Here is a 26370-nt window from a genome sequence, read left to right as displayed (position 1 = left end):
CGTGGGCATGGGGAAGCATTCCAAACAGAAAGAACAGCATGAGCTAGGATGAGGATGTTCGCGAAAGCCCAGAGTATCAAGATAAGATGCCTTGTAAGAATTTGTCAGAGCACCAGGGAATGGTGAGGAGTGAAACTGGAAAAGAAGCTGGAGCCAGGCTGTAAATGGCTGTATACGTAATCGTTAAAAATGCAGATTTCCAAAAAAAAAAAAAAAAAAGGAGGGGGAAGGGGGCACCTGGCTGGTCCAGTCAGTAGAGCATGCAACTCTTGATCTCAGGGTCATGAAGTCAAGCCCCACACTGGGCATGGAGCCTACTTTAAAAAAAAACTGTGTATTTCCTCTTTTAAAGAACTGAAGGATTTCAAAAAGGAGACGATATGATGTGTGTATGCTTGAAGAGGCATGGAGCATGGATTACAGGAGTTGTAAGAATGTGGACATTCTTGACACTTCTAGAGAGGTAATGAAATGTTCAACCTGAGGTTTCTGTCATGGGGCTGGGGTGGGCGGCGGGGAACAAAGGATGCTGAACAACTCAACAGCAAAAAAACAAATAATCCCATTAAAAATGGGCAGAAGATCTAAATAGACATTTTTCCAAAGAAGATATACAGATGGCCAACAGACACATGAAAAGATGCCCAACTTCATTCATCATCAGGGAAATGTAAGTCAAAACCTCTGTGAGATACCACCTCATACTTGGCTATCACTAAAAAGACAAGAAATAATAAGTGTTGGTGAGAAATTAGAGAAAAGGGAACCCTCATGCCCTGTTGGGGGGGATGCAAACTGGTGCGACCATTACGGAAAACAGTATGGAGGTTCCTCAAAAAATTAAAAATAAAACTACCATATGATCCAGTAATTCCACTTTTGGGTATTTATACAAAGAAAATGAAAACACTTAACTCAGAGAGATACACACACTCCCAGGTTCACCGCAGCATTTTTTACAACAGCCAAGATATGGAAGCAACCTAAGTGTCCACTGATGAATGAACGGACAAAGAAATTATGGTACATATGCACAATGGAATGTTACTCAGCTATAAAAAGCAATGAAATCTTGTCATTTGCAACAACCTGGATGGAAATAGAGGGCATTATGCTAAGTGAAATAAGTCAGAGAAAGACAAATATTGTATTATCTCACCTATGTGGATGTGGAATCTAAAAATCAAAAACAAAACAAAAACCAAGCTCATAGAGACAGAGAACAGATTGGTGGTTGCCAGAGGCAGGGGGTAGAGGGGGTCAAAAAGAAAAAAAAAATGCAGTTGATATAAAATGGACATAGAAATTTTTATATTTTTTTCATATAAACAAACAAACAAAAGGCTAGCTTTTGACTATGGGACAAGAAGTTGATAGTCAACCATTAATAAAACATATAAATTTTCATCCTTACTGATTTTTCTTAAAAGATTTTATTTATTTGACAGAGAGAGAGATAGCAAGAGCAGGAACATAAGCAGAAGGAGTGGGAGAGGGAGAAGCAGGCTTCCCGCCAAGCAGGGAGCCCCGATGCGGGACTCGATCCCAGGACCCTGAGATCATGACCTGAGCTGAAGGTAGATGCTTAACAACTGAGACACCCAGGCGCCCCACCCTTACTGAGTTTTTTTAAATGCCTGAAGACATTTTAGCTGGGGAATGGGTAAATTAATTCAGGGGAATACAGAAAGAGACTCTGAGTCAGCCCCAGGGTAGGTTGGCCAACCAGATGATGATGTCTGAGGATTCTCCAAGACCACCAGAGGCCTGGAGCTCTAAACCAGCTGGGATGTCGGGTCTGAGACCCTAGACTGGCCAGAGGTGGGCCTAGAGACCAAGTGCCCAGCCTGTATTCCCCCCCACCCCCCACATCCAGGACGGTAAATACATTACATCCTACATGCCAACTCTGATGGATTGCTGGTATCTACCAAAATTGTTATTTGAAAAGATTATAAGACCATATCTGGGCCCAATGGGAAAGAAAACTCTGATTGATTAGCAACATCTGTCATGGACACTGGGTCGGGAGAAGTCGTACATGTATCTCATACTTGTTTTCCCTGCACTACACACTTAGATTTCCTGCTGAGAATTATTGAGATGAGCCTTAGGTGCCTCACTCAAGAGCAGTGGGTGCGCAAGGGAGGGCGCAGTTATCATTGGGAGCCATGAGGCTGACCACCTGTGTTCTTTGGACCTCCAGCTAGTGGAACCTAGAGGAGTACCAGGTACCTCCATCTCTAGGGCTGCTCTCTGGCATCCTGAATGGCATCTTAGAAACCCCTCCTGGGAAAACCATGGACTCCCCCAGATGCTGACCAGCTGCTGGAACAGGAATAATACCTAAGCATTCAGAGGTCATGTCAAAAGGCAGTACAAGCCATAAAGACTAAGAAAGGGCATCTTTCAGGTTAGAAGTTCTTCACCTGGGACCCACAGATGAGCTACAGGAGGGGTATAAACCCCTTGAGATTACACACAAATTATTCAAAGTATGTGCATTTTTCTCAAAGGAGGCCTTTAGTGTTTGTCAATCTCTCAAAGACAGCCATGGCCAAAAAAAGGCTTCACTCACTGCTCAAGATGAAAGAGAGTAATGAGATACAAGTGAATTCTGCTGGGGTGAGGAAGATGAAGCACCCACATCTCAATAGGAAGTGAACTTCTGGGCGTATCACCTGTCTATTCAGCCATTATAATCCACTCAGCTTTAAAAAGTATCTTCCAAATCTGAGACACAAATCTGGGGCTACTTTTGAGTATTGGGTAGCTCAGAAATCCAGGGAGGCATTTTTTCCTAAAAAAATGTTCTTAATTTTTGTCAGTCTCTCAAAGAGATCCATGCTCCCCAAAAGGCTTCGACCATTGCTGAAGATGAAGGAAAATAATGCTATCTATAATCAAATAAGCAGGGAAGGTCTGGGGGGGGGCAGTAAAGGCAAAAAAAACCTCTTGCCTTCATTGTCCTGGTTGCACAGGTAGAATTGGCCACACCTGACACGCTGTCCACCTCAGGAAATTGGTAGGTTAGGAAGACGCTTTGGACATTACACTGGGAATTTGGTAGAAGCCCCCAGCAACTATTAGGCTTAGGAAATTGCATCATATGGGGGTCGAGGGTCTGGGTCAGGGCTGGGAAATGGGACACAGGGACCTGGGTTGACAGCCCTGGCTTATGAGCTGTGACACATAGAGCTGTGTCCCTTTTGTCCAGAGCACTGATGTCCACTTTTAAATACCCGTGAGTTGGTATGTTAATATGTGATCTCTCTATCTGCTCCCCAAGTCTGCCAGCTCTGGGACAGCAAGGACTGTGTATGGTTTTGCTCCCACTGTTACCTGGCACAATGGTGGGCACATAGCAGATGTATTCAATAAATATTTGCTGAATGAAACGGTGCATGGATGGATGGAAGGATGGGTAGACGGGCAGGGTAAGGTGGTTCATCTGAGTGGCAGAACCTAGAGGAAAAACCAAATCCAGTGCCTTACTGGTTTGGCACGCAGTATAGTAGATCAAAGAACAGACTCTGGAGGTAGAATGCCAAGTTTGGGTCTCAGCTCTGCCATTCACTTCGTGTATGACCTTGGGCAAAATATTTGACCTCTCTGTGCCTCAGTTTCCTCACCTGTAAAATAGGGATAATAACAGTTCACACCTCGTAAAGTTACTATGAAGATTGAGTTAATATATCTAATATTAAGAATAGTACCTGACACATAATAAGCACTAGGCAGTAAAATTTTAAGAAGCTACCTTGATATGGGGAATTGAGGTATAAGGCAAAGGAATGCAGAGGATAACAAAGGATTGAAAGCAAAAGTGGTCTATACTCCAGCACTCAGGCTACTGAACTCAGGCTCCTGCTATCCCCTCCCCAACTCCTGCAAGAACCACATACACTGAGTCTGCTACAGTGACCCCCAGAGACAGCCCCCAAGGCTCTTCTTCGGAAGTGATTATGTACACCCTCTGTGGATTCTTCAGGTCTGGGACACTCAGGTATCTCTAGTCCTCCTGAGTTTGATGGTGAGAGGGAAGTGGCTAGAGGAATGGGAAAGGATACACCAGGCTTTATATGGACCATCCCACGCTCTGCTTCTTCTGGCCATGTCCCCCCAAAACACTAAGCACCAGATGCCTCCCTCCCCATCATCATAAATAGCAATGATAGTAACGACCACTCAGAATACAGACTGTCTTACCCACCCCCTCTGCTTGTCTGGTCAACAGTAGAACAAGCAATGCACCTACGGAAGGAAAAATGACTCTGATCTACAGGTCACATTCAGTGTAGGCATATCCACAGTAACTTCTACCCCCAGCCAAATGATGTTGAAATCCATTACAAATTAAAGACAGCAGGTGTCCTTGAAAATGTTCGTGTCAACTGCCATTTTGTTTCAAGGGGGCAGAGTGAAGACATGATCATCACAGTGGCAATCCTGATCCTTTTTGCTAGTCCCCAGATGTGCCAAAATAGATCCATTTCTTCTAAATTTATCAAAGTGTTGACAGACCAAAAAAATGCCAAGCTGTCAAATTGAAACAGAGACCTCATTTCAGTTTTCAAAATAAATGCACCCAAAGAAGTTCTACCGTGGAAACTGTGCTGGACTTCGAACCAAAGACCGAGATTCCAGTTCTTGGTGTGGTCCTCACTGGCCGGGTGGGTTTGAGAAGACACTTCATGCCTCTGGGCCTCAGAAACCTCATCTGCAACAAGAGGAATTTGGACTAGAGATATTATGCTGAGAAAAATGATAAAGTTTTATACTCCTCACTTTGCCCCCATGCAAATTCTCTGAGTCATCCTCTCCTGCCCTTCTTCCCTCCAAACGCTGATTGGCCCTTCTTCCTCCAGCAATTTGTCATAAATAAGTGAACAGGGCAGGGTGGGGCAAGGGGAGGGACTGCCTGCGGGCCTTAAGAGCTCCTTAGTGGGAACAGCTTCACTGTGACTTCTGATCTTCAGCTCTGATTCACTCAAGCAGTCATAGGCAAAAGGAGAGGAAAATGAGGAGCTGGGGAGAAGTGTTGGTCCAGGGCATCAGGAACTGGAGGGGGTGGGCAGCGTGACTGGCTGAGAGGCAGAGTCCCTCCAACTCAGAGCACACTGAGTCCCTGGCCAGGCCTGAGCACTAGACTAAAAATGTGGGGACCCCAGAAGATGACAAGGATCACCCACCAATAAAGTGGGCCTTTGAAGAACGTGAACCCCTTCAGAAAACCTCCTAGGGAGGTCAAAGTCACAGGCGTCCCTCTGAAAACAAGCTTGAGAGCTGTTGGAGGCCTTCTCAGAGACCAAGCTCAGAAAGGGGTTTGCAAAGGCCCTTTAGCAACCAGATAGCTGGGGCGGTGGCGGGGGGGGGGTGGGGGGGGACGGTTAAATGAGACTGGGGATAAAAGTGTGCAGTGGGCCCAACACCAGAATGCCTATAGAGTTGTCCATGGTGCTGGTGGCCTTGAGGCACTCAGCCCACACTGCGTCCTGTCTGACCTCAGCCAACTCCAGAGCCAGATGCCTGCCCAGCTCTGCTTCCTGCCTGACCATGCCTGCCTCCAGCCTGCCCCAGTTCATGACTGTCGGCTGCCTGCCCAGAACCAAGCAGCTACTTCGTTACCTGCTGCCTGTGCTTGTGGTCTGTTCACCCCAGCCTCTCCCAACCTGGCAGCCCCATTCCCACTCAGTTCCTGAGAACAGAACTGTGAGTGATAAATAGGTCACAGGGAGAGGCACTGGGACTTGGCCGAGCACCCAGAAAACCGGGCTGCAAGATCCGAAGCAGGAGAAGACCCACCCCTCCCCACACCCCATTCCTACCAGAGTGCCCTAAACTGAGGGAAGAGCAAGGCTTCCCTGACAATGGAAACCTATTCCCAGACATCAGCCCGCTGAGCAGGAGCCCAGCCCAAGTGCACATTCCCCGGCAGTCTCCTGCGGCTCCAGCCCACCCCACCGCACTCTGCCCCACAAATGCACCGTCTTTAGGGAGTTCAGAAAAGCTCTGTCACCAGCAGCTCGCAGGTGGCCAACGGCAGCACCGTGGGTCACAGTTAGGACAGATGCATACCCCTCCCCTTTCCAAGTCCCAGTGCATGACCTTGAGCAAGTTGCCGAATTTCTTCACGCCGCAGTGTTCCTATCAGGGTGCCACAAGGCCATCATGAGATCATGGGCATGAAAGTGGGGTAAACTACAGAACGTGGCTCAAGGGGCAGTTACTGTTACTGTCCGAATCCTATCTGGGGCTCCACATTACTCTGAGCCTGGTCAAGGAGGATTCTGGAAGCTAGTTGGTAAAGGAAAGCATGTATTTCCATCTATCAGGAGCTTTCACACATCCTGTCGTAATTAATCCTGTGAGGCAGACAGTACTGTTGCCATTCTACAGACGAGCTTAAACTCACCGCCCAAGGTCATGTGGCTCAGGGGCTGCCAAGTATTTAAACCCAGTTTTGTGTGGCTCCGAAGCTTGTTCATTTTAAAGATTTTATTTAGGGGCGCCTGGGTGGCTCAGTCGGTTAAGCGACTGCCTTCGGCTCGGGTCATGATCCTGGAGTCCCGGGATCGAGTCCCGCATCGGGCTCCCTGCTCGGCGGGGGGTCTGCTTCTCCCTCTGCCCCTCCCCCCTCTCATGCTCTCTCTCTCATTCTCTTTCTCAAATAAATAAATAAAATCTTTAAAAATAAATAAATAAAAATAAAGATTTTATTTATTTATTTATTTATTTATTTATTTATTTATTTATTTGAGAGAGAGAGGAAGAGGGAACACAAGCAGGGGGAGAGGTGGAGGGAGAAGCAGACTCTCCGCTGAGCAGGGAGCCCGATGTGGGGCTCGATCCCAGGACCCTGGGTTCATGACCTGAGCCGAAGGCAGACGCTCAATGACTGAGCCCCCCAGGCTCCCCCAAAGTCTGTGCATTTTCACCACCACTGTCAACTACATCCCTCTTGCCTAGTTACCACCACCCCTTCCAACAGGACTAGATCTTGTTTCCAGAAACCCAGAGAAGCAACCCCATCTCAAAGGAAGGCCTCTCATGTCACCTGCTCCTCAGATCAGATCTCTGGTCTGAGTTTCTGTTCCGAGCCAGGGCTCACTCCCAGTTTGCCAAACTGTCTGGAACTTGGCTTTGGACTAGGACCCCCTGGAAGACCCTGCCTCTTCACTCAACCCCCCTCCCCTCTACCCAGGACCCCAGCCACTTCCTCTTCCCAAGCAGGGGCACTGGAGATACAGAATGTGCCCTCAGGCCAAAAGTTCTCAAACATTATGGTGCACAGGAATTACTGGGGGATTGCAAAGAAAATGCACCGTCATCATCTGCAGAGACCAGGAGCAGCAGATCTAGAAGGGGCCCAGAAATCTGAATGTGTAACAAGGTGATTCCAGTGTCCCAACTGCCCTGGACCCACAGTCCTATGATTTGTCCTCTGGGCTGGAAGGTTGAATTGATTGGAAATCTCAAATCTTACATTTCTAAGGGGCTCTGAGGTTGTGTAATGTTCCTTTTCTTCCCCCAACTTTACCGATGTGAAAATCAAGGCCTAAAGAGAATAGGTTATTCCTTTCAGATCAGACCACTGGTTATTCGAGCCTGGACTGGGGCCCAGGGCTGCTGCACGGGGCCCACGAGGTCCAGAGAGCCGGGGCAGGGATGGTGGGAGGTGAGGCCATGGCAGCCCCACAGCCCTTGGGTCCCTTAGTTGTGGGACCGCAGGACCACTCAGCAGGGACTGGGAGCCTTTCACACTGATTTATGAGGGGGCCTCCACTGGAAGACTCCTGGGTGGGGATGCCATTTGTTACTTCCCCAAGGAAGCCTCCAAAATGATGATCACAGCACATGAGCCCCGAGTGTGCACGCATGTACACACACACATAACTCCCAGGCCATCTGGTACAACCACCCCTGGGACTCCCGGGCCCAGGTATCAGGTGTAGGGGCCGTGACAAGAGGTGGCACGGAGCTGGATTCTTTTGGCCAGCAGGAGACGTGAGCACAGTGCACTGAGTTAGAGCTGGAAGAACACCCAGGGGTGCCCACACCGAGATCCAGGGACGTGCGAACTCCCGGGAGCTGCTCGGCTCATTGGGTCAAGGGTCTGCAGCGGCACTAGCCAACAGAGCTTCTCATGATGATGGAAATCTCAAATATTACATTTCCAAGGGGCTCTGAGGTTGTGTAATGTTCCTTTGGAAAGGGTACAGAAATGACACAGGACATCTGCTCTGTCCACTACTCCAGCCACTAGCTGCATGTGGCTAGTGAACACTTGAACATAGCTAATGAGACTGAGAAACTAATTTTCTTCTAATAAATACTAAAATGAGTAAAGATATTATGCCATTTAAGTCTCACAAGAGGGGGTGCCCGGGTGGCTCAGTTGTAAGCGTCTGACTTCCGCTCAGGTCTTGATCTCAGGGTCCTGGGATGGAGCCCCGTGTTGGGCTCAGCGGAGAGTCTGCTTGTCCCGCTCCCTCAGCCCCTCCCCCTGCTCATGCTCTCTCTCTCTCTCAAACGAATAAATAAAATCTTTATTTAAAAAAATAAATAAATCTCACAAGAGACTTCTGGGTAGGGACTATTATTTTGTCCATTTATAGAATGAAGAAGCTGAGGCACAGAGGTCAAGTAACTTGTCCAAGGTCGCACAGCTAGAAGGTAGTGGGGGGGAGAACGGAGAGAACCGAAGCCAGGCAGCATGGATCCAGAGTCTCTTCCAAAGCCCTGCAGTAAGCCCTGCCCTGCTGACATGCTGCATTCCTGCCTCACTGCCCATGGCACACACACGCACACACATGTGCACACACACCCAGGGTCTGAGCAAGAAGCCTGAGCAAGCACGAGGCTGAGAGCTGAATCAGAGCTCTGCTCTGGAGGGGGACGCTCACTCGGAGGAAGAGAGCCCCGCCCGTACCTTGGCAGGGCCCCGGTCTAATGGGCAAAACACCAGGCCAGCAGCAGCCCTGGGAGCCTTGGCTCAGGGAGAGAGACCCAGGTCCCTGAATGACGCAGTGACAGTCTGACGGGGGAAGGCGGGTCCCTGCCCTGGAGCACCTGCCCATCAGACAGAAGAGGCAGGGAAACTGCACAGGTTCCCGCTGGGGGTGTCACAAACAAGGGCAGGTGCCTGTTGAACTGTCAGCGCCAACCTCCCCCCCCCAACCCCACTGCCTCCATGTCAGTGGATCCCAAGGAAGTGTCTGCAGCTCCCAGGAGCCCCAAGATAAGCCCGTCCTGAGCCTCTCTGAAAGTGAAGGTCGGGAGGAAGTATGGCATCGCAACGATCATTTCTCCCGCACTCTGGGGTAGGGGAGCCCTGCTACAGCTAATTAGGAAAATGCATTAAGAACACGACTTACAAATGGCCCCACGGTTCCCCACATCTCATTTGCATTGAGCTGTTGTTACCTTATTGATTATATTAAATTAGGAGATAGTCACACCGTCTGCAATGCAACAATTATCATCATCAAACCAATTAGTATCAAATGGGATGTGGTCCCCGTCGCTCCAGCTTGGCACTCAGCTATTTCCAACACCGTTAGCCGGCCTTATGAAATAATTGTGTTTCTACTGAAACAGTGGCAGTCAGCAGAAATCTTCCCAAGAGACCCTCCTCTCTCTCTCGGTGGCTCCATGTCGGGATATCTTGTCACGCAAACACAAGCAAAAGGATACAACTGGTATCTTTGGTAGCAAAAGTCTCAAGGGGGACAAGGGGGATGCTTGATGGACAGACTGCACCAGACCACAGACAGCCTTGATCAGTTCATCACAAAATTGTGTGACTAGACCCCTTCATGCAATGGTTGGCCCCCCACAAGCCTGTGTGCACCCCCTCACAACTAGAATATATACACACACCACGTTCAAACCCCCTCACTCACAGACAGCCCCATGAACTTCATCAGCACCACCCCTCAAGCAAAGGCACACAGCAAACTCACACTCACACACACACACACACACACATTCACAATGATTTATCAGAGTCACACACTGCACAACACACTCATGAGCATAAACCACTTTTGGAGACATCCTAGGTGGAATCCAGGGGTCTGGCCCAAGGATTCCTAAGACCCCACCCTACCCCACCCCCCCCAGCTCGTGGCTGTTCCTTCTCTGCCCTCGCTGATACGCTACACCCCAGCTCTGGTGTATCACTCTCAGCCGTGTGGTTTGAAGCCTTGTCCAAGATCTCTCCCTGCTTTGTGGTCCTCCCTCTCAGTGACCGGGGAGGGGGCACATGAGGGGAGGCAGGCAGAACACTGGGTGCTCAGAGTTTTCTATGAAGAGGCAGCCCTCAGAGAGAAGCTACACCATAAAGTCCCTTGATCGCATCGGATCCTGTTCATTTGCTCACACAGTTTTAACCTGGCCGCCATTCATGGAGTGCACACCCTTTGCCCGCCACGGGGTTATTCCTTCATTTATGCAATCAATATTTCCTGAGTGCTTCCTATGAGCTGGTGCTATTCCAGGCACTGGAGATTCGACAGTGAACAAAAACAGTCCCTGTTCTGTGACACTTAGAGTCTAGAGGAAGAGACAGATAATAACGTAATAAACCACCACATATATAAAATGTCAAGAGCTGTGAATAAAAATAAAGCCGACATAGAGTGTGGGGGTGCTGTTTTAGATAAGGGGATCAGAAAAGGCCTCCCTGGTGATGTGATATTTGAGCAGAGATTGGCTGGAAGGAGAGGCGAGCTGGCTGGTGCAAATATCTGGGAAGAGAGCATGGCAGCCGAGGGAACAGCCAAGGCAAAGGGTGTGCATGGCGGTCCCTGGAGCAGCAAAGCGGCCAGCACGGCTGGAGAAAAGAAGCAAGGCGGGGCGCCTGGGTGCCTCAGTCGGTTAAGCCTCTGCCTTCAGCTCAGGTCATGATCCCAGGGTCCTGGGATCGAGTCCTGCATCGGGCTCCCTGCTCCGCGGGAAGCCTGCTTCTCCCTCTCCCTGCCGCTCTCCCTGCTCGTGCTCTCTCTCTCTCTGTCAAATAAATAAATAAAATCTTAAAAGAAAAGGAAAGAAGCAAGGGACGTGCGGACAGGTGTGGCCTACCCCAGGTGCATTCTTTCACTTAATCCTCACAGCTCTCTAGGACTGGGTTACTATCATCTCCAGTTTGTAGATGACAAGACTGAGGCTCAGAGAGGGGACACAACAGTGCCAAGTCACACAGCTCTGAAGATACCGAGCGGAGACGCACGCCCAGGGCTGCCTCTTAACCCCGGGCCCTCACAACCCCCATCTCAATGATAGGCTGAGTCCAGGTCTGTTAACATAGAATCACTCACCATGGTCACCAAAATCACAACTGACGTATTAATTCATCGCTAGAGCTTTCATCACACACACGATTACAATGCACATGATTATGGTCATTAGCAGAGCTTACAACTGCAAACACCATTAATAACTCAGAGCTCTTTTCATCACCTCTAACGGGCGCCGCCCGGGGTCCCCCATGCGCACACATGGAGCCAGGGAGGGACTCTGGTGGGAGCCAGGGAGCTTTAAATGCCCTGCGGGCTGCCCCCAGCCCCCTGTAGCCGCCACGGCTGCACCCACCCCACAGCCCTCCTTTCCCGGGGAGGCTGCCTGGGGTTGCTTCCACTCACTTGCTCCTTTGGCTTTGGGAGGAAGAGAGGGCAAGCAGAGCCCTGAAACATGCAGAGAACTGAACACTAGCCACAGACAATCCACAATTCAAGTTCCAGGCGCAGGCAAGAGGCAAGGCCCTCAAACAAATGAGCAGAGGTTCACAGACTTTGCCAGAAACCCCTCCAAAACAAGGTCAAAGAAAATCCTGAAATAGTTTTGTGTCTAGATCTACAAAGTCAGTGCTAGATGGAAGCGCTTCCTCATTTCATCTCACAGCAGCCCTGGGGGAGAAGGATCAGTGTGCACACTGTGCAGATGAAGAAGCTGCGGCTCAGAGACGTGCAGCCACTTGCCTGATGTCACACAGCTAGTACATGGAAGAGCTGGACTTTGACTCCAAGTTGCTCCAGCATCACAGGCTGTGACCTTGCCTGAATTGCCCAGATCAGGGAGGTACCAGAGGGACTGAGGAGGGTTATGGCATGTCCAGCCAGAGAGACACTCACTCAGCTGTGCCCCTTTCCCGGCAGGTGCCTGTGGGAATAGGCAAAGGGAATGGGAGGAGGGAGAAGGAGAGGGGCTTGGAGAGAAAACAAAGAGAGTTAAAGGAGAGGAGAAGGAATAAACAAGGAGCCCCCCTGCCCATGTACCCTGCCACCCTCATCCTCACCCCTGCTTCATCCTTTGTACCTAATATCCATTTGCAACGCGTGATCCTGAATCCATGTTCCAATATATGGCAGGAATTGGATGGTCCAGGGGCGCCTGGGTGGCTCAATTGGTTGGGCTTCCGACTCTTGATTTGGGCTCAGGTCATGATCTCAGGGTCATGGAATCGAGCCCCAGGTCAGCCTCCATGCTCAGCTGGGAGTCTGCTTCTCCCGCCCCCTCTGCCCCTCCCCCCTCCAAGTGCCCCGGGTCTCAGCCAGGTTATTCGGTCACTTCCCTCTCGATGGGCATCCAATCGTTTCTTTCCATCACTGCAAAGAGTGCCCGTAATGAATGTCTTTGTACATTTATCTCTGTGTTCTGATGCTGTTACTCCCATAGGATGGATTCCCAAGGGAGGGATTTGTGAATCAGAGGGTGACTGTATTTTAAATTTTAATTGCTACTGCTGATTTTGTTCCTTAACATTTATAGCAATTCTTGTTCCCGGTGATGTACGCAAGAGCCCTCTTCCCACACCATAGCCAGAACTGGACTTTCACTGCATTTCTTACTCTTGCCAATAGATGGATGATAGTACCTACCTCATAAAATTGTTGTGAGGTTTAAATATAAAATACAATATCCACTACCTAAGTTCTTAATAAGTATTGGCCATTTATATAACTCTGATGTCACCTTATTATCATATATCTAAGGAAAGCCTAGAGTACATGATATGACCTCTAGGTTCAGGAGATTGTGTGTGTGTGTGTTTTTTTTTTTTTTTTTTTTTTTAAGTAGACCTGAATTCCAACCCAGCCTTCCCTGCCCAGCTGGGCGGCTAGTCCTTTAACCTCTCAGAGCCTCAACTGCTCCATCTGTAAAATGGGGCCCTGAAGGAACCCTGCACATTCTCCTTCATGAGGAAATGAACAGAGCTCAAATGAATTTGTGACTGTGAAGTCATCTTTAAGATTCCATTCGGTTATGGAGAGTTATACTCTCAGTTCCACTAATGACCAGGCATGGTCTCTGGGGGATTACCAAGCAGCCACTTCTCAGGAGAGCAGGGACCTTCATAGAGAAGAAGGAGGAGGTCCCCTAACCCTTGGCCTCAACCCTTCAACAAGGCATTTATGCTCCAGGCATCCTCGAGGACAAGGCGGATACATGAATAGGAGCACAGGGTCACCTAAGGGGCCCCAAAAGAATCTCCCTCTATCCACAAATGTCCCCTGGCCCAGAGAATATCGTCAGACGTCTGAATTTTCACCACTAGAGACCTATGCCTCCCTGCAACACTCCCTGGAGGACCAGGTCCACTCCTGTAACTTCCAGCATTGTTTACCAAACGTTGCTGAGTCTGTGGTCTGTGCCAGGCACACGTGGTACCTCATGATCAACTCTATGTTTGATTCTGTCAAGGTCATATCTTCACCTCTGACTCCCATCCACGCTTCAGACCCACATTCCCATCTGTGTACCAGAAATCTCACCATCCATGCCCAGCAGGCACCTGAAACTCAGCATACCCCAGAGTCAGCTCATCAGCCTCAAACCTGCCCCTCCCCCTCCTGCTTCCCCATCTCCAGGGCTGGCCTCTCCCTGCTCCAGGTCATAACCCCAGAAGCCTCCCCATCCACCCACTCCCTCACCATCCTCAACCCATCAGTTACGGAGTCTTATAAATTCAGCTGCCTCTCCATCTCCCCACCCAGGGCCACGACTCAGTCAGATGAGGTGAGTGAGGCAAATTTAAGGGGTCGCTCTCGGGTCCCTGCAAGTGGTGACCCTGAGAGTGAGTATCTCCCTCAAACTGGCATTTTAGGAGCCTCAGCTGCCCACCCTAGTCCAGGCCATCCCCGCCCTCTGGAGTAGGCCAGCTCTTCAGCATCTCTCACGGGGCTAAGGCAGCAGCCAATAACCTGGCCTCCAATCATCCACTTCCCCGTGGCCAGATTAATCCTCCCAAATCCCAGCTTTGACCCAATCGCATCCCCAAGAATCTCCCAGGACTCACCCGCCACCTACTGAATTAAGTACCAAGACTTGAATTCACACAGGACAAGTGGGCCGCCACGCACCCAGCTTCTGTTTGAATTTTCCCTGCCAAAAAGCTTCAGAGCTGACGTCTGATTGGGTCACAAAAGCACCTGACACAAAAGCAGCCCATCCATAGGCTACCTAATAGCCTATCACAGGGCCTGACATAAGAAGTTCTACATGGAGACAAGGGGCATCAGCTGAGCCAATCAGATTTCTGCTCTCAGGAGTTTGTACTAGAAGGAAAAAGAAAATTGCCTAATTGCAGGACAGAAAAAGCAGAAGCCAGGAACTGAACCTGAGTCAAGTCAACAGAGTTAATGCACTTCCTCCAGCTGCGCAGGTCCCGGTGCCATCTTAAATCCAGTCGGCCTTGGTTTTCCAGCCCTGCGACAGCTCCTCTTACTGGATCTCCATAAGAGGGCCCTTATGATGCGAGAAGGGCCTTGTGTGAGCTAGCTTGAGAGGACCACTGACCCATGAAACCAGAACATTCACCAGCTCTTCGCAGTACAGCCCTGCTTAGAATCTTGGCTACAAGTAACAGAAGTCTCCTCGAGCCAGTGTGGTTGGGGTTGGCTTTTATTCCAAACATGCAGGGGATTTCATGAATAAGGACTGGAAATGGGACGCAGAAGCCCATCAGGAACCAGTCCTTTCGCTCTCCCCCTGCAGTCCACTGGGTCCCTGGGTAGACCCTACCCACTCCCAGCTTCCTAGTGAGAGATCCCAACCCCGCCTTCACCCAGTCCCAGTGCTAAATTTCTGGAAAAGAGAATCTGATTGACCCCATTTGGGTCAGTTATCCAATCATCCAGGAGCCAGGAAACCAGCTCATGGGAGAGGCATGGCTCCTGAGACTTTGAATTCTTCCCCTAGGTTAGCCTTTGCCCTCTCCCAGTTCACCCCCACCCATGGCTGTGTTCTTGCCAGAAGGGGCGGGGGACCTGCCTTTCCTGACTTGTGGGCTTGGCACTGGGTGAGGAAGCTGGATCCCACCAAGACCCCCGGGGTGGAAGACAGCTGTCTGGAGAGGGCTGTAAACCCCAGCTCCTGCCACACAGCCCTGAGCTTGGCTTTGACACACACCCACGGGAAAAGGGGCATCTGATGCTTCTGTGCAGTTCCAAAAAGCTGGAGACATCTCACACCCACAAATAATAATCATGATCTTCTGTAATTATTATTTGTGTATTTTGCATAATTGTCATAATTATTATCATCAGCTCATCAGCCTCACATCCCAGTGTGCTCGCCTCCCATCCTCAGCCCTGAAATCTGATCACATGGGGCACACTTCCCTGCCTCTGACTTCCTCCCTAGTGCTGGTTCTTAGGGATTCCTTCAGAAAATGGAATGGGACACTCCTGAGGGTTCTTCTGCCTTGCTTATCCCTCCAGAATATTTCTGGCCCTTGGTGCTAACTCTGTGCCGGGCTGTGCTGGGGGAGGGAAATGAGAGATGCTGGCTTGCTCACTCACTGTAGTAAGGAAATCAGACCTCCCTGCCCCCCCTCCCAGTGGTGGGGTGCTGGAGTTTGGACCAGCCCAGGAGTTCAGGGTTTTATCCCAGCTCTGCATTCCAGTGTGTGACATCAATCACATCAGCAGCCTGAAATCAGTCACGGTGGGAGTATTTACACCACAGAAATTGGCAAAAGGGCTTTTTTCCAGGGAGCTAGTTGGTAAACATTGGTCAGCGCAACTTCAAACCCACCTTCCGTGCCACGGACAGGATGTTCTTTTAAGGCAGAAATAGAACCATGTCACTCTCTTTTAGGGGCTCTATGTTACCCACAGGTGAAGTCCAAACTCTGCAATGTAAGGCCTCCAAAGCCCTGCATGGCCCAGCCCCAGCCCACCACTCTGGCTTCCATCCTTACCGTCTCCCCATGCCCTTTCAGATGTCTCTGCACCCCAAAGAAGTCACCTCCAGTCACCTCCACCCACACCCCCGTTCTGACTTATCTTCTGCACCTGCCTTTGCCCCTTCTTCCTTCAATTTGGGCTATGATGCCACGCCTTTCTAGAAACCCTTGCCCAATGCCTCCATCCATACCCCACTCTCACGACAGCACGCATTTTCACCATGTGTCTACCTGCTTGTGGCCCCCCTAAACCACTTGCGGGGTCAAATCTAATGTCCTCATTCTTTTACCTTCAGCACCTGGCACAGAGTCCTGCCATGTTGAACGGAATAGACACAACTGAATTGCATCAAAGAGGATCAATACCACAGCCCAAGAGAGACTGTGGGCAGGGTCCTCACAGAGCCCAAAGAGAGTGCCCTGGGAGGTCAGAGAGAGCAGGATGCTTCTGATGGGGACACATCCCCAGGGAGAAACACCAGGCCACACATTAGCAGGGCAGGACAGGCGGCCTCCTCTTCGCCGCTTTCTGCCTACCCTGGGGCACCCCCACGGATACCCCCGTCGCTTCCCTATCTGCTCCTGCTTGGCCTACAGTGTGGGCCTCACAACACTTTGGGTGCAGGAAATCCCATCTCTACCTGCCTCGTGTGTGCGTGCACATACACACACACACATCTCCAACATCCCCCCAAAAGTGGCTGAGGCTGAATTTCCCAGATCCCCAGAGGAAAACAATGGGGGCTCCATGGTAGATAGCAAAATTGGCAGAAAGAGGGATAAAACGTGGTCTTCCTCACACACTGAAGTACGAAGTCTGAGGTTCTTATCTCACAGCTAACATTGAGAACTGTCCGGGAGGAAAGCAAAAGCAGCAGAGCTAAATTAAACCATAAAGAAGAAACAAAACCAAACCTGAGTGCTTTCGGGGGCCACACAAGAGTCCCTACACCAGTGAAGATACTCACCGAGCAATTTGCTGAAGAGGAAAAATCCAGGGTTTTCTATGCCAGGAAAGGGGGAGGCAACTGATGGTTCTGTCACATAAGGATGGAAACTAGCTCTCCACCAAGGATTTGCTCATGTCTAGAAAACCTCCAGCTAGGTCCAGGACGGGTCTGGCATAGGTCACGTGGTGACAGTAGCCATCCGTTTTGACACTTTCTAGGCGAGAGCTACTGAAAATAGATGTGTTCTGTGGGAGGGGCTAACAGTCCCTGCACACTTACTCTGTCCTAAGGACTGGGATTCCTGCCACGGGTGAGGGGAGGGGGGAGGGCGGCCGTTAAGAGTCTAGGTTCAGGGGCCAGACTGCCTCTATCTGTTTACAACCTTGAGCAACTCGCTATCTCAGTTTCCTCTTCCATAAAGATGGGAATTATAATAGTATCTAACACACAGGGTTGTTATGAGTTATTATGTGTGGACTCCTTGGAACAGTATTTGGTAGAATCTTTTGAGAGGTGACTGATACTCTGATTATCTCATTTAAGGTTGTCATCAAGAGGGAGTTACTGGGGGCACCTGGGTGGCTCAGTCAGTTAAGCGTCTGCCTTCGGCTCCGGTCATGATCCCGGGATCCTGGGATCGAGTCCCGCATCAGGCTCCCTGCTCAGTGGGAAGTCTGCTTCTCCCTCTGCCTCTGCCGCTCCCCCAGCTCATGCTCGCTCGCTCGCTCTCTCAAATAAACAAGTAAAAAAATTTTTTTAATTTAAAAATAAAATAAATAAAATCTTAAAAAAAAAAAAGGGAGATACTACTTTATCTCCATTTTACAGATGGCACAATGACTTGCCCACAATCCTGCCACCACCACGGCGGCCCAGGGTCTAAGAATTGGCAGCGTAGCACCAAGGCCCCGGGGGAGGCCCCTCTCATCGTGGCCACCATTCAACAACGGTTGCTGTGGAGACACCACCATCCTGGCCCACAGGACTCCTTCAGCCCCACCAGCACACTTGGCAAAGCTGGGAGCCACACAGCCCCCTGGGCATCCTACCTCCTCTGCGGCCCTGCCAAGGAATAGACAGGAGTCCCCTCTGCCTGGACACCGGACTTCCCTCACCTCCCAGTCTCTTGGGTCCATAAAGATTCTCCCTCTAGACAGGAGCAATTCCTCTCTCTCTTTCTTCAATATCCTCTCCCTTCCCTTACCAAGACACCCAGCTTAATCCCCTGGAGAGGCTCCAGCTTTAGGCAAACAAAACCCTGCCAGAGAAGTGTCTTGCAGAGGTCTCTTCCTGCCCGGCCACAAACCTCTCAGGAGCAAGGAAGTTGAGGCCAGCTGCCTGCCAGAATGGAGGAAAGAGAGAGTAGACAGCACTGTCTCTCATGGTCAGTCCACAGGAATATAGGTGGGTGCTGGAATTCTGCTCAGGGTGAGTCTCCCAGAGGCTGGAGTCTGGCCCGGAGGTACCAGGCTGGGCCAGTAGCACCACTGAGATAGCCCCAAAGGAGGCCACAGTTTGGAGGGAACATACACCCCAGCTGCCCATTACTGTGCACAGCAGAAGCTCCAATGGTGGTCTGGAGCTGACAGTGAGTCAAGAGCCATCCATTCCTCATGGGAAGGACCGAGAAGGCTTCCAGGGATGGGAGCTACGAGGTTGGCCAGGCTGGGTGAGGAGGGGACATCAGCCCAGAGGGGCAAGAGGCCCAGCAGAGGGAACAGCTGGAGCTTAATGCTGCACCAGTGTCCAAGGACGTGGCACCGGGTGGCCCTTCGCATAGTGGGATGGGGGCGGTGAGGGGGGTGAGGTAGGGAGGGAGATAAGGCTCAGCTGTCAGGGGCCTGCGGTGCTGCGCTGGGAGCTTGGACTCCATCCTCTAGGAAGCGCGGGTCACGGAAGAGTTTGCAGTAAGGAGGATGTGCCTAGGTGTGGTGCGCCAGGTGAGGCGGGGCCGGGGGGGCTGCAGGCCCAGGGGGCGCGGGCCCCGCTGCTGGCCACATCGGCAACCGGGAGGCCCTTGCCAGCCAGCCCAGCCGCCCACCTGGAGGCCGAATGAACACAATGTGCCTGAAGAGGCTGTGGTGGGGTTTTCTAAGCCCACACTTGACTCTGTCCACACAGAACCCGCCTGTGTGTGGTCTTTGGGGAGGCTGCACAGGAGCAGCATATCGATCAGACTGGAAGGAGAGAAGGAAGGAAAAAAATACCTTCAAACAGCCCAGATTTAAATCCGTTATTGGCTTCTAAAGACCCAAGAACACGAGCACACACAGGCCAGCCTCCCACGAGAGCCACGGGGACACGGAGAGAAACATGTGTGGGCAAAGACACGCATGTGCAGAGACACACGTGCGGCTCGTGGCTGTAAGCACAGACGACTCTCACGTGTACCCACACGTGCATGTGGCACAGAGGCTGAGGACACAGGTCCGTGGAGGCAGAAGAGGCCAGACGTACCTGCACAGGCCCAGAGAGTCCCATGGGCCTTCGCACAAGAATGTGCCTCCCTGCACATCCAGAGATGCTCTCGAATGTTCCTGGACACACACCCTACAACCCGCTCGGAGGTCCTAGCCCTCGGGCAGGTGGGAGCCGGCATCTCCTCGAAGGGTCCCCTGTTCGCCACCTGCTATCAGCTTCCAGATATCTGGGCAGGAGTGGACGGTCCCCGGACTCACTCCTGGGATTGTCAAGGTCACAAGATGCAAATGAGGCAGACCTACCCCATGGGAGGGCGAAGAGGGCCCAGGCATGTGTCAGTGGCCACCAGGGAATTCAGCATGGGAGCATCAGGATCACCAGAAGGGACTTTTGAATCACTGATGCCCGGGTCCCACCCCCAGAGACTCTGATCCAGTTGATGTGGGGAGAGCATGGGGCATGCGTAGGTTTTTAACACTCCCAGGTGATTCCAGTGTGCTTCCAGGGTTGAAAATTACTGGAGCAACTGATGTGGCCTCTGGGGTCCTGCCAGCATCCCCGTTCGCCGGCAGGACCACCTGAATACACGAGATCCTGAGGGTGGGAAGGTGTCCCTCCCCCTGCATTTCAGCATACCCAGGAAGCCCTTGACAGCCGGGGTCTGGCGCAGCCCCCCCCCCACACACACACCCAGCCCCTTTCCTAAGTGTCCCCCGTGCAGAGCGCAGAGCGGAGCCGCGGTGGCTGGCGCGCCCCATCCGCGCACTGCGGCTGCCCCCTGCTGGACGGAGACGGCCGAGCCCGGCAGCCTGCAGACTGCTCTCCCCAGCGGGGCGCGCGGCAGGCTGACTTGTGGAGGGAGCCAGGAGGGCGCCGTCCTGGAGAGAAACCCCTTACGCTCCCCAAACCCCCCGCTCTGCCCCCTCCCGCCAAGGCCCAGCCACCTCTCCAGTCCCAGCCATCTCGGGCCGGGATGGGGGCTCAGAAAGGTCCTTTTTTTTTTTTGGTTCATCTACCCAATGGTAGCCAGGAATGCCATTGACCTGGGCCACCTAGTCCGCCCAGTCCCCGCTGGGGCTACGCAGATGAATGCGGGAGGGGCCCAATGGAGGAGGCGCCCCCCCTTCGGTCCTCCCCCACGCCCATCCATCCTCCAACAGCCGTCTGAGCCGCCTCCCTCGAGCCGATGGCATCTTCATCTACCCCACACCAGGATTCTCCCACCGCCCTGAGGGTAAAGCCCAGGCTCCTGAACACAGCCGCCCAGTCTCCCTGGGAGGCCGTGCCCCGCTGAGGCTGCCTGACAAACTCTTACTCACCCCTCCACAACCTTCCAGCTCTGCTAGGAAGCCTTCCCTGACCTCCTCGCTCCAGCACTCTCCACACCCCGCGCTGCTTTCTCCTCTTCTTCCTGAACATTACGGACCCACCTCTCATAAATAAATCTCTGTTTACAGGTCAGCCTCCCCCGACCAGACAAGGGGGGGTCCCCAAGGGCAGGGACCAGGGGCCTGGGGTCAATAAAGTTCCGTAGGACGGATGAGGGCTTCTCCGAGCGGCCCAGTCCACAGGGAGCTCTCCCTGCTCTGACTCCACCAGGCAGCGGGGCAGAGCCGTCCCCTCAGATCGCTAGGACAAGGACACACGAGAGCAGTAACTGCACTAACACGAATGAAGCACTACTCACCAAGTGCCGGGTGTGTATTCTGCTCCAAGTGCTTTACATATAGTAATTCATTTCACTGTCCCATTTCACAGATGGGAAAACGAAGGCACAAAGAGGCCAGGGAACTTGCCCAAACACACAGCTGGTCAGCCCAGAGCTGGGATTCAGCCCAGCAGGCAGCTCCGGAGGCCACACTGTTCACACGTCTCCCTTAAGGGACGAGAATGCTGGTGGAAGACGGGTGTCCACTCTGGCCCCGGCCGCCTCCAGGCACCTCGTCTGGGGCCCTGAGAGGCTCTTCCCAGGGGAAGCCAGGCCCCCATCCTCTCTCCAGCCGGCAGTTCGAGGGCTAGGGCTGCTTTCACTTCCTTCTTAATTTTTCTGACAAGAGCGGACGCCACTGCAGTGACAACCAGCCTGTTGGTGTGAACGGGAAGCAGATCCAGCCCCTCGTTTGGTAAGAAAATGGAACTGGACAAGGAGGCAGCTGAGCTTTAGGAGACCCGGAGGCTCCAGAGGTGGTGGCAGAAGCCACAGGGCTCCCAACAGCTGGGGAGTGGGGGCAGCGCAGGATAGGGGCCCCAGATGCCCGGAGACCCTCCGGACCAGCCCTGCCTCTCATCCGTCCCTCCTTCCTTCTTCCCTCCCTCCCTCCCTTCCATCCAGACCTGGTGAACAACCACGCTTGCCCGGGCCACGCACAAGGACCAAGCAGTCACTGTCCTCCTCCTCGAGGATGACAGGCCATCAGATCACGACTCCAAAGCCCAGCTGCCCGGTGCCTTCCGTCGGCGCGAACTGCACCAGGTCCTAAGTTCCGCATCTGTACAACGGGGCGCTGGCGACCCGTGCTCCGTTGTGGGTTGGAAGGATTACTGAGTGCGTACAGGAAACGCGTTCTGGCACAGTGCCAGGCCCACAGCACGCTTCCTCGCCGACCCCAGCAGCTCTTCACTCCTGTTCCTGTCGTTCCTCACACCCCCTGGCAATCCAGAAGTGCCCCCTGAGGTCTAACCACTGTCCCTCCTGCTGCAAGGCTCTTGTCATCCACAGTAGCTGTTTGCACGCACCCACGGATGTGTCCCACGCTGCGCTCACACCCCCTCTGCCTAAGCCCCCCGCGGGAGGGGTGTGCTGACTCTGAGTCCCTGGTCTCAGAGGAGGGCCGAGTTCAGCTTGGGGGAAACAGCTCCCCTCCCCAAACCAGCTGTGTCCGCCTCACCAGTCGCTAAGGCTGGCCCCTCAGCTGGACAGTTCTTCCTGACATCTGGCCTCAGGCTGTGCAGCTGCAGACCAAGGCTCACGTTCTGGCTGAGCAGAGGAGCTGCCCGCCCCAGCCCCAGCCCCAGCCCTGCTGCCATGGTCCCAGGGAGCAAAGTAACAAGATCACAGAGTTGGGCCACACCTCTGGCCCTAGGAAAGCCCTCGAAGATGGAGCGCATCCGTGGGTCCAGCATGGCGAGTGGGTCCTCGAGGAGGTGCTGTTCGTGAGTGTGAGTGTGCATGATGGTGTGTGTCTGAGTGGGGGTGACTGTGTGTGCATTTGTGTCTGTGCTCTGTGGGATTGTGGCTCATGTGTCTGTACGACCGTGTGTCTCGGCACCTGCATGAATGTGTCGGTGGGGTGCTGGGACACTGTCCCTGGCTGAGTCCCTGTCATCATCAGCAGGATCAGCACTGCCGACCCCAGGAGTACTCGCTATGTGCTGTGTGCTTTACCTACATGTGTTCATTTATTCCCCACAAAAGAAGCTCCTGACTCCAGCCCTTCACCAAGCCCCACACATACGGGGTCTCAGGGGGTAGGCCAAGCTCAGATTCCGTGGCTGGGTCTTGGAGGTCCCTCGAATTCTAGCTCAGAGCCGTATCTCAGGCTGTATCTCCCACCCTCCTCCACCTCAGCCAGGAATCCTCCAGCCCCTCACATCAGGAAACTACTCCTGACCTTGCAAGACCCAGAAAACGCTGCTTTCTCGTGGAAGTACCCACACACAGCCCTGCCACCTCCTCCAGGAAGCCTTCCGTGACTTTCCAAGAGTTGGCACCTTTGGCCTATGTGCTGCAGCTCTGATGTCCCCCCGGCTGGTCATTATTTCTTACACGTCCAACTCCCCATCTGCCTGGAACTCAAGAACAAGGCGGAGCCTGATTCTTCCCCGGCACCTCCAGCAAGCACTAGCTGCTCAGGAAATGGTGGCTGAGCCTGTGACGCTTGGCTAGGGGTAAGGGAAGCAGGGAGGTGGCCCTAGTTCCATTCCCTGAGGCTTCCTCCAGCTTCACTCAGGGAGGCAGCTCTGCTCTCTCACCTGGCTCATCTGTAAGGGTCAAGGCGCCTGGTCCAAAGCAGATGGTCCAAAGCTGCCCGGACCTGGGGGAGCACCACAGGGGAGTGCCCAGAGTAGGCACAGACCTCTGCTGGCAGCTGACCTCTCCCCTCTTCCCCGGCAGCTGCTCCCCCACCCAGCCTCCAGCTCCCCGCCCTGAGGCCAATCCCTGGGACCAGCCACAGCCACTGCCTGAGGCCTGCCATCACTGTGTCACCAGCCAGGAGGCGTCCCTCAGAGGGGGCAGGGCAGAGGGAGAGGGAGGAAGCCAGGTGGGGGATGAGGAGCTCAAAGTCCTGGGAGGGAGAAGGAAGGCAGGGAAGGGGAGGCAGAAGAGAAAGGGGGGCGGCTCGTTCATTTCACTCTCTGTGTGTCTGCAGGCTGATACTTCCCCCTGGTTAACGACTGTCTGCCGTCCAGGCGAGGCCCCAGCCCCTGCTAATTACCATGATTAGCACTGAGCAAGCTGCCGCATTTTATGACTCTCCAAACCAAAAAAATAATTAAAGCAATTACTGTCATTAACACTCTGCCCTCTTCCCCCACCTTCTCTGAGAATGAGCAGCCAACAGGCCTCGGGGAGTCGTGATTGGACCCTGGGCGCCTTCCCCTCCCCATTTTGCAGCCCCCCCCCCCCCCCCCCCCCCCCGTCCTCCACCACCACCCCTGCCACCACCTGCCACCTCCAGGAGCACCAGCCCGGACAGCCCAAGCCCCAGCAAGGCAGGAAGGCCACAAGGAAGGGCCTCAGTGGGAAGACAGGCAATCCCCCCCTACACCCCCACTCACCCCCATCCCGGCGTGCCTGGGAAAGCCAGAGCCAGGCCCCTGGAAAATGCACCGAGAAGGTGCCACTCAGGTAGGAGCCCACCAGCGCCAACCCCCCCCACCTCCCCAACAAGCAGCACCCCCAGCCCCGTACCCTCTGGTCTTCCGTCGTCTCCCACCACAGCAGGTCCCAGTGCTCTGCCACACCCAGCTGAGGGACTGGGTCACCTACACCGCAGAGTTTCGGTTTCCTTGTCTGTAAAATGGGCTGCCTGGTCTGCTTGGGCTGCTATAAAATACCACAGACAGGGATTTTAAATAACTGACAGTTTCTCACAGATCTGGAGGCTGGGAAGTCCAAGATCAAAGTGCTGATGAACTCAGTCCCCTGTGAGAGCCCTCCCTCTGGCTTACAGATGGCTGCCTTCTCTCCCCGCCCCCCCTTCCCTTTCCTGGGTTAGTGCACTTGCGGTGGGCGGAGTGGGGGAGGGGAAGAGGAGGGAAGCAATCGCCCTGGTGTCTCTTCTTGTAAGGGCACCAATCCCATCATGGGGGCCCCACCCCCATGTCCTCTGCTAAACCTCATTACTTCCCAAAGACCCCATCTCCAAACACCACTAGATGGGGGTTTAGAGCTCCAACATACGAATTTGAGGAGGGGGGACACCATTCCATCCATAGCATGGGCCTGGAAATATTGTGAAACAATCCCTCCTCATGAGCCTGTGAGGATTACACGAGATAATCAGTGGTTCCCTTCAAAGTCCCTCCAAAGCGGAGAACAGCTGGGGAGAGCAGGAGGAGTTGCAGAGGAGGCCAGAGAGGGGACCAGGCTCTGCACCGGGATGATTTTATAAACCATGATGCCTGTGACCCAGGCTTATGGCCATAGCCTCCTACCTGGTCTCCCCGCTCTGTCCCTGCCTCCTGACCTTCAATTTATTCTCAACACATGAGCCAAAGGGAATCTTTCTTTTTTAAGATTTTATTTATTTGACAGACAGAGAGAGAGAGCATAAGCAGGGGGAGTGGAAGGCAGAGGCAGAGGGAGAAACAGACTCCCCACTGGGGAGCCTGATGCGGAGCTCGATCCCAGGACCCTGGGATCATGACCTGAGCTGAAGGCAGACACTTAACCTACTGGGCCACCCAAGTGCCCCCCAAATGGAATCTTTTAAAGCATAAGTCATAGAGCACAGAAGATTTTTAGGGCAGTGCAAATAGTGTATGATACTATAATGATGGATACATGTCATCACCCATTCGTCCAAACCCATAGAATGTACACCAGGAATGAACCCTGGTTTTTATGGTCTTTGGGTGATAATGATGTATCAGTGGAGGTTCATCAATTGTAACAAATGTACCACCCTGGTGGGGGAGGGATGTTGTTGATGGGGGAGGCTGTGCATGTGGGGGCTGTGGGGGGGGCAACAGGTATATGAGAAATCTCTGTATCTGCCTCTCAATTTTGTGAACCTCAAACTGCTCTAAAAAGTAGTCTTTAAATCGCCCCCCAGAAAGTAATAAATACTTAAATAAAAAAAAAAAACATATATCAGATCATGTCACTTCTCTGCTCAGAATCCTGAATGGATCCCCATGTCACTCAGAGTAAAAGCCAAAGTCCTTACGATGGTCTCCCAGGCCACGTTTCTCTCCTGGCTCCGACCTCAAACATACCCAACATACTTCTGCCCTAGGGTTGGCCCACTTCTCCAGGACACTTACTCCAGATGCAACTCATCTCTTTCAGGACTTTGCCCAATGTCTTCCCAATGAGGCAACTCTCACCTGCCTCCCACCACATATCCCCAATCCTCTTGCCCTGTTTTACTTTTCCATTCTCCCATTGTGCCTAACACCTTTTAACATGTTTTGCAATTTACTTATTTACTGTGGTCATTGTTTATTGTCTAGCCCCCAGAAAGGCAGGGATCATTGCTCTGTTCTGATGACTTCCTAGATCAATGCCTGGCACCCAGTAAATACTTGGCTAATCTAATTGAGGAACTGTAATCTTAGTCATGGCATTCTGTTTCCTCTGGAAGA

General features: G+C 52.5%; 1 protein-coding gene across 19 annotated transcripts in view; it reads right to left on the bottom strand.

Moving 5' to 3' along the window:
• The window catches only part of LOC123859782 (uncharacterized), a 169103-nt gene that overhangs the window by 115695 nt on the left and 27038 nt on the right, over positions 1 to 26370 (bottom strand). For 14 of the 19 annotated variants that reach the window (XR_010411004.1, XR_010411005.1, XR_010411006.1 and 11 more), the window contains one exon: positions 4604 to 4720. Coding sequence is in view for 6 of the 19 variants with exons in the window: in XM_064589449.1 (XP_064445519.1) it covers positions 4604 to 4720 (117 nt within the window). In the remaining 13 variants the exon portion in view is untranslated. Of the gene's footprint in view, positions 1 to 3342; positions 3633 to 4603; positions 4721 to 26370 lie in introns of all 19 variants that reach the window. The other 5 variants (XR_010411016.1, XR_010411008.1, XM_064589448.1 and 2 more) reach the window with 3 other exon arrangements.

Source organism: Mirounga angustirostris, unplaced genomic scaffold (assembly GCF_029215605.1).
Source record: "Mirounga angustirostris isolate CCGP_5_RB_7025 unplaced genomic scaffold, mMirAng1.0.hap1 SCAF_4, whole genome shotgun sequence".
Taxonomy (NCBI): domain Eukaryota; kingdom Metazoa; phylum Chordata; class Mammalia; order Carnivora; family Phocidae; genus Mirounga; species Mirounga angustirostris.
The sequence above is the reverse complement of the archived record's forward strand: the minus strand, read 5'-3'. Positions and strand labels throughout refer to the sequence as shown.